At 35.7% G+C, this 14,526-nt stretch overlaps 1 protein-coding gene across 4 annotated transcripts in view; it reads left to right on the top strand.

Annotated features, from left to right (window-relative positions):
- Positions 1 to 14,526, top strand: part of bnc2 (basonuclin 2) — a 177,267-nt gene that overhangs the window by 132,705 nt on the left and 30,036 nt on the right. For all 4 annotated transcript variants that reach the window (XM_056459078.1, XM_056459066.1, XM_056459072.1 and 1 more), the window contains one exon: positions 4,726 to 4,961. In XM_056459078.1, coding sequence (XP_056315053.1) covers positions 4,726 to 4,961 — 236 coding nt within the window. The remainder of the gene's footprint in view (positions 1 to 4,725; positions 4,962 to 14,526) is intronic.

The following is a 14,526-nucleotide window of genomic DNA, read 5'->3' as shown; positions in this document are numbered from 1 at the left end:
ATTTTTTTCTCCAATTTATGTTTAACGGAGAGAGGATTTTTTTCAACCATTTCTAAACATAATAGTTTTAATAACTCATCTCTAATAACTGATTTATTTTATCTTTGCCATGATGACATTAAATAATATTCTACTAGATATTTTTCAAGACATTTCTATACAGCTTAAAGTGACATTTAAAGGCTTAACTAGGTTAATTAGGTTAATTAGGCAGGTTAGGGTAATTAGGCAAGTTGTTGTATAACGAAGGTTTGTTCTGTAGACTATGTCTAAAAAAATTTTAAAGGGACTAATAATTTTGACCTTAAAATTTTGACCTTTAAAAAAATCAAAACTGCTTTTATTCTAGTCGAAATAAAACAAATAAGACTTTTTCCAGAAGAAAAAATTTTGTCAGACATACTGTGAAAATTTCCTTGCTCTGTTAAACATCATTTGGGAAATATTTAATAAAGAAAAAAAAAAATTCAAAGGGGGGCTAATAATTCTGACTTCAACTGTAGTTCTTGTTCATTGATAAGGTAAGAATGAGCAATTAAGTTCTCCAGTTCTCCATTGTAAGACCCCGTTTTCAATTATGTGTTTTAGTTTAAAACGGCAGTCCACTGGCATTTTATCTAGTGTTTCTGAAAAGCTCTCCGTCCACACTAAACGCGCATCACATGACCATACCCACACTCTGATATGTGCTGAAAGTTTCTTTAGCGTCCTCACGTATTTGGCCATCTGAGCTCCAGGCAGTCAGCGTGCGTCAGTCAGTACATCCCGAATCTGCTGCTGGATCTCATCTCCCTATAGTTGTTAAACGTGATTTATAATTTATGTTGTGTATATCTAACGACTCTGTCTTTTGAATCTATTTGCCTACTTGTTCTCAGGTGAGACTGATTGCTTGCCTTTATTTCCCATAGGCTTGAAAGTTGTACTTTATACTATTATAATGCCCATTACTGATTATTAAAACTGATAATAAGAGATGGCTATTCTTATAGCTTTACCATGCATTTCCTCTGACAATCTTTTCGTTTGCATATAGCCTAACATTAAAACCATATTGCCAAAACCACAGTAAACCTAATGTTCTATATTTTTCAATGAAAACAAAGCAATTATGTCAACTATTAGGCTCCATTTTGTTATAAATTTGCATACAGTGAAGATCACGGTTTCTAGGCCTTAACATGTTTAGTATTTGTTACGTTTAAGTTAATGACAAGATTAAAATAGACAGTATTCATTATTATTAAGATCGTGAAACATTATGAAAATTACGTTATGAAAGTGCACTGCCCATACATTTGAAAATGTATCGATTGTGTTGCGTCCTCTGGCGTTCGTTCTCCCTACAAACTAACCCTAACCCTAACCCTAACAATAAGTTTTAACATTGTGTACTTTATATTGAGAAAAAGCCCCAATCAGGTAGCGAATGTCACCAGCCACGCAAAAGTTTTCGGGGCTCGAAAATTCTTGGATAGTCTGGACAGAAGGCATAACCATAGCAAAACTTATGCATTTAAAAACTGAATCATATTGTAAACGGGGCCTAAGGCCTGTCTACATGTAGCCTAGCTAAATAATCACTCTTAATAAAACTGCCTCTTCACTAATAAGTCTATTAAAATTATTCTGCCTCATAAATAATTATACTAAAATAAAAATACATAGAAAGGCCAAAAAGTAGCTGAAGTGCTAGTGAAAACATCAAATGAAAAGATTACAGTCAAAAAGGATAGAGTTAAGAAAGAAAAGACAAAGTAAGAAACAGACAGTTGGTTTCATAGAGAGACAAAAGAAAACACCTGTTGGGTTGGGATGAAAGGAAGAGAGACAGGCCTAAAGGGACCATCACAGGGGCCCTTCGCCTAGTTTTAATTTCACTGTGAACTGTCAGCCACTATCTTTCCTCTCCTCCTCTTCTTTTCACTCCTTTCTGCCATAGACTTCTCATTTTGTCTGTAGTGTTGGCAGCCATTCTGACAAGTAGTTCTTCATTTTTTATTATGTTCGTGTCTAGCAAGGTCTGTTTTCAGGCAAAGAGCTAGTCAGCACAAAAATCAGTCCTGTACTGAAGGAGTAAAAAAAAACAGGTGTCACACAGAGTCAGACAGAGGGAGAGAGAGAGTTGAAAGAGGAGAAGATTGGATTGATCCCACTGTCCTTTTATCACAGAAGTGTTACTGTCTGAGTGGGGTTTTTTTGTTTGTTTGTTTTGTTATATTTTTTAATATTCACACAGAAAATATTTGCCCTCATGTGAATGATTTATTCTGTTTATAAGAATAACAGGAGTCTATGTGGGGCAAACTGCGAATCATTTTTGTTGCTTTCACACAAAATTCATGAAATAAAATTGCCAAACAGTTTTCCCTCTACAAGTGGCAAAAACTATACATTTCAGTACTTTTTTCACATGCTAACAAACTTGCTTCGAAATTGTTAACAGTTTTTTCAAAACAGACTGATTGTAAAATGCATGCCTTTTTTGTAAAAAAGCATTTTTCTTTTTTTTTTTTTGTAAAGAGCTATAGCTTGGAAATTCTTGTTGGGAATACAGGTTAGTAGGGAAAGAAGAGTGATAAATAGTGATGAATAATTAGTGACAGCAGAAGTACTTGGAGGACAGTGTTTGTCATTTTGTAAGTACATTACAATCAATGTCTAAATTTTCCAATGTACTAACAACCAAAGCTTTTCTCTCTAACTTGCAGTTTAGTAAATGTTTCTAAATATTGCAACTGTGGTTTTCACTTGTGCTGTAAAGTAGACCTACTACATTTGCAACACATGTATTTTTTTCATTCTCATCACACATTTTTTAGCAATATGTAATGTAAATACTGTAAAATTACATACTAATTACACATTAATTACTAATTACGTATATTACAAATTACATCCATAAAAAATCATTCAAACTTCAAAAATAGAGGTTTCTGTTAAAATGTCTGCAATGCTGCCTGTTGTTAGTGTTTTAGGTCATTGTGTTATGAATGAAATGTATGTTTTTTTGAATGAGAATTGTTGTCTGTGGTATGGTGTAACAAACTTATTTTGAGGCATGCATGATCTATTGTGCTGGTTTGAGGACTTTTGTAGGCAAGCTGAACTGCGTCATTTGGTAATGCACACTGTGTGAAGCGTTTTGAAAATGTTGCTTCAGTATTGCACAATGCTTGTAAGCGGTTGAGAAAAACTGTAATAATAACAAAAATAAATAAATAGTGTGGATTTAACCTTGCTTTTGTGTTTTTCTCTCTCTATTACTCTGCCATGAAAATGTTCAAATAGGAGCACAAGAAATACTTTAAGTTTTGAATATTTGTGTATGATATCAAAAAAGTGATGGCAAAGGTGTTTGCAATTTGAGATATGTGTTGTGATATTTTGAATACAGTGCTTCATTTTGCACATCAGAAAATTTAAAGTTTTGAAAAAAATGCAAAGTTTTGAAAATGTGTGTAAGCAGTAAAAACTGTAAAACTAAATAATATTACACATGTAAAAACTAAATAATATTACACATGTAAATGTTCTTCCACTAAAACATGAATAAATATTTAAATGGCAAAGTGTTCATACAGTACAACATGTATGTACAGCACATGCATGTACATTCATACAGAAACTCAAATGATTAAATTAAGCAAATTAAGCAAATGTTATGGGAATATATTTTGGAGTAGGCTATTTCAGTCTCATCATGCATTTCTGTGTTATGCCAGGTCATTGTATATTATCTAGGGCATTCATAGTTCATCTAGGTAAATTGAGTAGGTCATTATTAATTAATAAGTTTCTTCACTGAAATAGACAATATATATATATATATATATATATATATATATATATATATATATATATATATATATATATATATATATATATATATATATACGCATATATGTATATACAATATATACACACACACAAAGTATATACACAGTTGAAGTCAGAATTTTTAGCCCCCGTTTTTTCTTTTTTAAATATTTCCCAAATTATATTTATCAGAGCCAGGAAATTTTCACAGTATGTCTGATAATATTTTTTTCTTCTGGGGAAAGTCTTATCTGTTATATTTTGGCTAGAATAAAAGCAAGAATAATTAAAAAAAAAACAATTTTAAGGTCAAAATTATTAGCCCCTTAGTCTACAGAACAAACTATTGTTATACAATGATTTGCCTAATTACTCTAGCCTGCTTAGTTAACCTAATTAACCTAGTTAAGCCTTTAAATGTCACTTTAAGCTATATAGAAGTGTTTTGAAAAATATTTAGTCAAATGTTTTCTGTCATCATGGCAAAGATAAAATGAATCAGTTATTAGAAATAAGTTACTAAAACTATTTTCCCAGTGATGGGTTGCAGCTGGAAGGGCATCCACTGCGTAAAACATATGCTGTATAAGTTGGCGGTTCATTCCGATGTGGCGACCCCAACTTAATAAAGGGACTAAGCCGAAAAGAAAATTGATATATAAATATTAAAACTTATGTTTAGAAATGTCTTGAAATAATCTTCTCTCCGTTAAACAGAAAATGGTGGGGGGAAAAAAACGGGTGCTGATAATTCAGGGGGGCTAATAATTATGACTTCAACTGTCTATATATATATATATATATATATATGATAAATTGAATAATGAATATGAAATTCCTTATGACAAGGAAGTCAGGGGTATTTATGTAGTCTCTAATTGTGTCTTGTTGTTTTTGTGATTATAGCACTAGACAAGCTGAGCACACAGCATTTGTACCACCCGACGCAGGTGGAGATCGTGCAGTCCAATGTGGTGTTTGACATTAGCAGTCTGATGCTGTATGGGACTCAGGCAGTACCTGTGAGATTGAAGATCCTACTGGACCGTCTGTTCAGTGTCCTTAAACAGGAAGAGGTTCTACACATTCTTCATGGCCTGGGCTGGACTCTGAGAGACTACGTTAGAGGCTACATATTACAGGTAAATTAAAAACTAAAACATGAATCTATACACAACATAACTGATATCATACAAACACAAAGAAAGATGTGCCCTTTATATATTGTGAGGTAAACATTACAATAGAACAATGGACTTTCAGTTCTGAGAAATTTTCTCTGTCCATTTTCTAAAAGGTTCCCTTATTATTCTGCCAGGGACAATAAAAAAGATGCGAAGAGTTCATATATAAAAGTGCAAGAAAATAGAACCATCTCGACTGAAGCCAGTTACTGACTAGAACCACCAAGATGTTTTCCCACACCTCTTGCTCTTTAATTGGAATCAGACACATTTCTTAATCAAAGGAACAAGGCTTTTGGGTTCTCAACAAAACCAAAGTGTTCCTGTATGAATTAGTTAAGAGCAACTGAACATGTGCTTGTGGTTAGCCTTGTGTGTCCAACGCCAATAGCAGAGCGAGGTGGATGGCTTTGGTTTGGAGACCATGCCTAAGTGGAACAGCATGCTGAGCTTGAAGGCGGTTTTGAGGCCTTGTACAAGGAAATGGCTTCTGTGAGTAAATCTCTCCCTCTCGCACACTTTTTCTCTCATCATTTGACTGGAAGGAATTGTGAAAGGCTGTATTTTTTTACTGTTCTACAGTCATTTGTGGTGTCTGTTTGTGTTTCTCATTGCTCTACCCCTGATGGCTTATCGGAAAACCCCCCAGACATTAAATACGACATGGCAAAATACTGACTACTCTATCTGAAATATTCAGCAACTTTTGAATTAAAAAACGTTTTGTGGGTTTTCAATCAAGTAAGACACTTGATTGTCATGTTTAATAATATTCCAAATATTAGGTTTTAGTTAGCAAACGTATAATAAAATAAACATTGAAAACAACCGAGTTTGTATCTTAAACTGACCTAATAATATTACTAGACTAAACACTGCCTATAGTATATGCAAGATAGCTGTTAAATCATGATGTCCAGCTCATCTGCCTTAATATTCATTAATTTTCTTTTCGGCTTAGTCCCTTTATTAATCTGGGGTCGTCACAGCGGAATGCACCACCAACTTATCCAGCATATGTTTTACGCAGCAGATGCCCTTCCAGCTGCAACCCATCACTGGGAAACATCCATACACACTCATTCACACAAAGTACGGACAATTTAGCTTACCCAATTCACCTGTACCACATGTCTTTAGGCTTGTAAGGGAAACTGGAGCCCCCGATGAAACCCACACGAACACAGGGAGAACATGCAAACTTCACACAGAAATGCCAACTGACCCAGCAGAGGCTTGAAACTACCACCTTCTTGCTGCGAGGCAGGAACTGTAACAAGTTTATTACCGTCAAATAAATAATTACAATTCATAATATTTTAACATTATACAACACCTGCATTTCAATCTAATTAACATTTACAAATATGAATAAATAATGTAGCAAGTAAGTCAGTTTAATGCTTTGCCTATGGTTTATTAATGTGATTATTGTAAAGTATACCAACAAAAGCTGCTATTGGGCAGGTATGTTTTGTACTTCCCAGCATCTCCTCTATAAAAATGCAGGTAAACGTCTGATTCAGGCCTGACAAAGAAAAAAACACTTGAGCTCTTGCAACCACACTAATGAATGTTCTCCTCTCTCTCTCTCTCTGCCTCTCTCATTCCCAAACTGTCTGTTTTGTGTCTCCTCTTCTTTTTGGAATTGTTTTCTTGTTATTTACCTGCCCGCTCTCCTCTCGACCTCATCTGTCTGTCAGTCTAGAAGCAGAGTGTTGAACATTGTTAATCAGAGCCTTGACACAAGATGTCACAACCCACGGAAGGTGCCAGCAGGAGCATGTGCGCAGGAATCTTAATTCTAAACTCATAAATATTTAATGCAAAAAAAGAGAAGAAAGAGGTGTGGAAGAGAGAAAGAATGAGAACAAGAAAATGCACAGAGTGAGGGTTTATGTATGCATGTGCGCACTACTGTGTTTGTGTATACTTTTGTAGAGCAGATGTGATTTCTTGTAATATTAACACATTTAATTAAGTCACCTAAAAATTACACTGAATTAGGAATACTTTTTTTACCATAGTATTTTGCCATGTTTGGGTGACAGAATAACAGTCAGCTGCAGTTTTGAGTATTTTGTGTCTGGCAGTGACACATTGTTATGTGTTATGCTCTTTACTGAGAAAGCGCATAGGTCATTATTAAACACTGTGGTTTATGAATAATCCCCTTCTGCTCTTTGCTCTCTCCATTTCCTTCTGTCTACCGTCGAGCTGTCTCCTAGATAGCATACCTGTCACCAATAATAATTCAACAACGCTCACTCTCAGAAGTCAAACCCGTTGCCTGTCATACTTTTCACCGGTGCAGTTATCATCTGCTAGATCGCTCGCACACACATAGACAAACACACACAACAGTGATTTTGCTATAAAATCTTGACACACTGCACATCAGATACAGTTGCATTTCTCTCTCTTCTTCCTGTTCTCTCTGTCTATTTATCTCTTTCTCTGATTCTTGTTATGTCTTTAATTTTGTGTTATATACGTGAAACATATTTGTGTATTTCTTTCCATTGTGCTTAAATAATTTCATATAAATAATTATATTGTTCCTCTGACTGAAGTGCAGCAGTGCTACTGTACATGTAAAATTAAATACCTGTAATATGGTATTTTAGAAAGGCCAAAGATGGCCATTGATCTTAAATTATAGTTTACTTATAATATATCTTAATATAATATTATAATGTATTTTAATATAACATCTTTTTATTTAACAATAAATACATATTAACACATAAATGCAAAATGAATAAATACACATGAACAAAATGACAGATAATAGAATAACAGATTACGACAGAATTCAGAATTTTAACAACACTCTCCTTTGCCTATGGGAGATGTTCATAGACTCTGTGTAAGAGCCTTGCAAATTGCCAGACTGACTACTAGAAAGCGCCCAAAAACAAGTACAGCTCTGTGTCGGCAATAATCGGTAACTTGCATGTTTGGAAAAGATGATGTCATCTATATTCTTTTGTTAATATGTTAATAATGTACTATAAAATATACTTAGTTGTTATCTGTGTGCACATTTTTGTATTGTAAAACATAATGGGTCCTTAGTGATTATTTAGATGCTGTGCTGTTTTAATCAGTATTAGTTACTCCAAATAAATAATCAAACGTGTATGTGTCCGCATGCCTTTATAAGTGTTGTTATATAGCGATTAATCATTATTGTTACACGGCTGGCTGGAATACTCGATTCTGATTGGTCATCCCCATGGTTGTCCCAAGATAACAACCACTAAATAAAGCAGGCTTATTCGGAAACTTCGAATCACTGTCATTTAAAACCATATATACTTACATCCACATTCATATTTATCAGCATGTCTTTCACGCCGTGGTTTTTGACTGTTTGGCGCCGTCTCGTGAAAGAGACGGCGCCAAACAGTCAAAAACCAGTCTATGCTTTATTCAGTCAGTTTGATTTCAGTCAGCTTTGCGTTTTTGACAGTTTGGTGCCATCTTGTGACTAAATAATATGCAAGTTGTCATGAGCTGTTTTTGTCAGTTTTGCATTTAATTAAAGATTTAATAAGTTATTATTAATGTTTTAAGTCTAATTGCTTTGTTTTGTGATAGCTGTGTAATAAGCGAGATACTGTAAATACATCAAGGAGATTCTGCTATAACAACCTCATTGATGTATTTTATCCCTAATTTGAGTCATTCATTGTAAGCTTCACTAGTTAACAACAATAATGCATTAGTAAATCTTGAACTAATAAATGCTGTACAAGTATTGTTTGTTATTAGATCGTGTTAGTATATACATTAACTAACATTAATAGGCTATTATCACAGAATAAAGCCCGACAGGCATATTGGCTTAAATGGCCATAAAACTTAAAAATTAGACAGAAAACATTATATGAACATAGTTATTAAGTATTTAATTAAATGCTAAACTGACATAAACACACATGGCTGAATGGAGGTGATGTAGCATACACTAACCTGCGTATTATTCAGTTACCAGATGACAAAAAAATAGTAAAGAAAATGCAATGTTGACAGAAAAAAGCTCAAAAATGTATATACAAACCTACAAATTATCCAGTCAAAAGCAGCATGACTGACAAGGACATATGAATGTGGATGTATGTATATGGATGTGAACGTATTCCCTGACGGTCATGATGATTCCAGGTACCCGGATGAGCTTGTGTTATTAGTTGCAGCAGTTGTTATCTGTTGCAACTGACCAATCATAAACAACTATTTCAGACAGCCCTGTATTAATCTACAATAACAGCCACCTGAAACCTTATCATAAACTGTGATGTTTAATTTGTTTATTTGACCAAAAATGATGACAAATCTTAAGTAGATTGCAGAATACAAGATGAATCTATGGGTGAAGAGGCTGGAGCAGTGCTGATACTAGTAGAATATTGCATGGCTGTGTATTTATAAATATATACATGAGAATACTTTTTACATTTATCATAAAATGAACTGTAAAATCCCGACACTAGTATTTACAGAAGTTTTTCTTTATTTAAAACTTTTTATTTTCAAAAAATTTTTTATATTTAATTATTAATTTTTATTCTCAATTTTGTGCTAATAATATAAAACATGTGTACCATTTTAAATATAGTGGTTGCGCATATTTAGAGAATGTAGAAAGTAATGATAAGGCAGTATTTTTTTTAAGGTTAATTTAATAATTAAAGTCTCTGCGATTCATAGAGTGACTATTATGATCAATAGAGAATAGTTTAGAATTTACTCACAAATAGATATAAAAGAACATGCACATGTGCATGTTTGAATGTGTGCTGCCTGCCAAAGTCTTAGCCTGCTGGCTTCACATGATCCTTTGTTCTTTTTGCTTTTGTTCTGATCTGTTGTCCGAGTCTTGACTGCTGATAACCGTGTTCTTTTCTTGTGTCGTTCAGATGAGAGCTTTTTTTTGTGTGTGTGTGTGTGTGTGTGTGTGTGTGTGTGTGTTTGTGTGTGTGTGTGTGTGTGTGTGTGTGTGTGTGTGTATGTGTGTGTGTGTGTGTGTGTGTGTGTGTGTGTGTGTGTGTGTGTGTGTGTGTGTGTGTGTATGTTGCGATTGGAGGAGGGGGGTGGGGTGCATCTTTTTGGACATCTCCTGTTAGGATGTGGGGTGATGTGTGAAAAATGGACGAGAGGCCTGAGAGTGCCAGCACACACTCCCTCTTTCTAGTCCCTTGCCAGCACCCTCTCCTCTCCCTCATCCTCTCCCAGCTGTAAGATGTAAGCTGGAACACCAGCCTGACAGAAATGGAGACCAGATGCCTGTATTTCTCCGCTGTCACTTGGCCGCTCCCCAACAGATGGAATTCCGATCAGTCTGGCCTGTCTCTTGTTCTTTTGGAAAAAGGGAGTGAGGAGGAGGAGGAGTAGGGAAAGTGGAGGAAGGTTCTATGGCAGCCAACTTGTGGATTCGCCCCAGGCTAAGCGACATTCCCAGTAATGTTCTTGTCCTTGTAGAACATTCAGCTTCCGCTGGCTTCCTTTAGCTCTTTTATGAGAAGCAGTTTCTCTGACTCTGACATAGATTCCAGGAGAGCCAGATGGAACTGCTAAGCTAAGCGAAGTCCTTCCTTGCCTCGTCCTCGTCTCTCCGCTTTCCTTCAGTGCTGAAACCCCCCACAGCATTCATTTACCCAGCCTCCCCCTTTTCTCCCTCAGGGACAGACCAGGGTGTCCACACAATGAGCCTATTTTATTCAAATAAACCTGACATCTGGGTGCAGTATGCTTGGCCCATCTTCCATAGCGCAAAGGAATTTGTAGGGGGCACAACCCATCGTGCTTCAGTGAGGCACAATATGCTCCCTTCCTGATACATTTAATGAAGGATGTCCTCTAGCCAAACGACATGATTTGATTAAGAGAGGAGGTACCAGACCCCAGAAAACAGCAACCACAAGCTGCCTGACAGTCATTACACAGACAAAAACACATCACACAGTAGCTTGTCAGTGCGGTAAGTTCGTCTTGGTCGAGCATATGTACAAGGAAAAACTTTATACTGTCAGAAGTATTACTGAATCAAATTATATGTTCACTTTTTGGTTATATCATGTATTTACATGTTTTAAAAATATTATCCCTTGTTTTGGTGATAATTAAAATCCATTTCAAACAAAACAGCCTTTAAATATGACAGTTATGTATATACCACAAATGTTGGTATACCTTTTAAAAAGTTTGGCAGACAACTGCCATTAACTATTTTAGTGTTGTCAAATCTAAATAAATTTGTTGTGGCATCAGGAAAACATGAAGCAAACCTCTCTGTTCTAAAAGGTACCGTCAGCACACATTTTCTGGCAGTTTACTTCAAACATTTCAGTCTCACTCATATTTTTTTCCTGCTCTACATTTTGCTTTGCTCTACCTCTAATCACTCCAGAGAAACTTCCATTTTAGGTAGTCTAGCACTGTTCAGAAATTTTGGAATTGATCCTTAACCAAACCTTTTATGCACCACATGCCTGCTGACACCCCCCTCTCCGTGTCCCATCCCTTTACCTCCATCTCCTCCTCAGACTCCCACCGTCATCTAACCTGCTCTTTGTTATCGCTGGATAATACCTCGTCCATGGGCTGTGTGGAGCCACAGTGTTTCTGAAGGTGGAATTCTTGCATATGGTTATGATTTCAGTACGTCAAGCTGGATTTGAGTTTTTAAGGCATATGCTTTGCTCAGGGCTAGCCAAGTCAGCTTCAGGCACATCAAAGGTTCGCTGCACTGAATCAAGGTGATTTCACCAACCCGATCTCCCCTTCAACCCCCTGCCTAAAGCATCTTCCCACCCACCCAAACATGTGGCCAGCTGCAGCAGAACTCACACATCAGTTATTGTCTGCCTTTCTCTTTTGTCTAATAACACAACAACAAACTAGCACAAATACAAAAATAACAACAAAAAACAAAATACTATTATGAAATATGTATTTACTTTTACTTTTAAATAATATTGGTATTTTGCCACAGCACTTTTTCTTAGTTCATAGGCTAGAGTTAAGGTTTTTAAAACTGTACATTGTAGGTTATCCATCTTTTAAAGTAGTTCTAATATAAATAAATGCAAAGGAAAAGCTTAATATTAATAAATTTTTTATATATTCATTTATTTTCCTTCGGCTTAGTCCCTTTATTCATCAGGGGTCGCCACAGTGGAATGAACCGCCAACTTATCCAACATATGTTTTACACAGCAGATGTTCTTCCAGCTGCAACCCAGTACTGGTAAACACCCATGCACATGTCTTTGGGCTGTGGGGGAAACTGGAGCACCTGGTGAAAACCCATGCAAACACAGGGAGAATATGCAAACTCCACACAGAAATGCCAACTGACCCAGCCATGACTCGAACCAGCAACCTTCTTGTTGTGAGACGACAATGCTAACCACTGAGCCACTGTGTCACCTATTATTTAATTAATCCCGTCATTAATTCAATCAGAACTGCATTTATTAATCAGTGGGGACAATATTTATTAAGCAGTGAGGCAATTCTCACTTTTAACAAACAATTCTTTAGACATTTAGCTCAATAAGCTGTTTAGTGATACCAAAACAATATAGGATAATGCTATATGAAGGAAAGCTGAAATTCAAAAGAGTATGTTAGCCTGCATTTTAATTATTCTGATGTAAACAAGCATGAAAGCAGCAACATATATATATGTGTGTGTGTGTGTGTGTGTGTGTGCGTGTGTGTGTGTGTGTGTGTGTGCGTGTGTGTGTGGGTGTGTTAACTACTTCCAAATATTTGTTTTCCAACAATGCTTTGAGTGAATTTATGTTTATGTTCTTATCACACTTATCACAGTTAAGTGATTAGAGCTTTTGGCCACTTTTAAAAATGATCCACTATGTGTTCCAGGTTGTTTATGTAATTGAACACATTTCTCTTAGTGCCAAAAAACAGATGAGCGGATGTTTTTGAAGTTGTAGGGTTACATGCAGGTTACAATGTCCAAGGGAATTTGGAAGTAATGCTTCTTATATTGGATATGCACTCAGCTCCATTCCACCTTATCCATGATAGTTTGCATAAGTCCAGAGAGACTACTGGAAACAGGAAGCAGAAAGAGTATTAGAAGATCAGATGAAAAAAAATGTCCATGGTGGGAAAAAGAAAACATGTGGGATCTGAGCTCTAAATGTGTTAATAGAGTGATAATTCTGTTTAAAAATAATTGTAGCATTAGGTGTGCTTGCATTAACAATACTTTTTAAAACAAGAACTAATTTCTTAGCATTTGGTAATTCATTAACTGATGTAAATTAACAATGAACAATATGTGTCATTAGCATTTATTAGCTTTTGTTAATCTTAGTTTAGATTACAGTGCATTACATAGTTATCAGATACCAATTTTGATCTTAAAATTGTATTTGGAAGTTTTGAAATTAAAATCAACCATGACGATGTTTAGGATTCATGTTAACTATGCAACATACATAATTACACATGAATTTTACACAATGCAATTCACTAATGTGTACAAATTCATTAGAAAGCAAAAGCCATCTTATCGTGCATCTGAACGATAAGTTAGTGTAGTCATTCAAAACACCCAATGGTATGTCTTTCTAAACATCTGTAAATACAATTCTAAATAGTTCATGTTTGTACTTTTAAGGAGTTTTATGTGTGGTCAGTCTAGGCAAGTCCCTGCAGTGTGTGTCTCACAGTTTGAGAGAGCACTGGTCCCTAGCAGCGTCACACATTTGAGCTTTGGATCTGGCCTTCATTAGTAAGCTCTGAGTCTGAGCTGTGCCTGCTGGACCCCTGTCATTGATCCTCTATGGCAGCAAGAGCAGTGAGCTCATTCAGGTCACGTCATGGTCCCCTCTGCTCTGAGGAGCAGCATTTCATATCACCCCACTGACAGCTGCATCCCTCTCTCTTCCTTCACCTATCACAGCATCTTTTTTACTTCAGTGTTTCCTTCTTTTTGTTCTTATGTGGCACAGCTCTATTTGTCTACTCGTTACTTATTTGTTACTTAGAAACAGAGGGTTTTTTGTATGATGACAAGACAATATTGTGCACATGGCATTTTTTAATATATTCTGCATGCTAAAGTGAAAAGATTTTCATCACGTATGAGCTAAAGCTATCACAATAAAGCTCCGCCACTTTCACTGAAAGGCTTTGTATTTGAAATGAAACACTAAGCACGATTGATCAAGTGCATTAATGTGTTTGTGGCCTACTTCTGGTTACAGTAAAGTATGGTTGACTTCTCTGCAGGGAAGCATTTTATGAAGTCACTTGCTGTTAGACACTAAAATACGAAGTCATTATGACGTTATGATGACAACTGCTGTAAATTCACAGAGATTTGGTGGCAGCAGTCTGGATTAAATAGTTGAAAATTATAATTTTTGTCTATAGGAAAATCAGAAGTTGGCTCTATTAATGTCTTTTGGAAGAATGTCAAACTTTGTAGCCTTTGAAACAGTCACAGTGACTCGTATGCTACACGAGCTGCACAAAATAG

This window comes from Danio aesculapii, chromosome 1 (genome assembly GCF_903798145.1).
Source record: "Danio aesculapii chromosome 1, fDanAes4.1, whole genome shotgun sequence".
NCBI lineage: Eukaryota > Metazoa > Chordata > Actinopteri > Cypriniformes > Danionidae > Danio > Danio aesculapii.
This window is presented reverse-complemented; position numbering and strand designations above follow the sequence as displayed.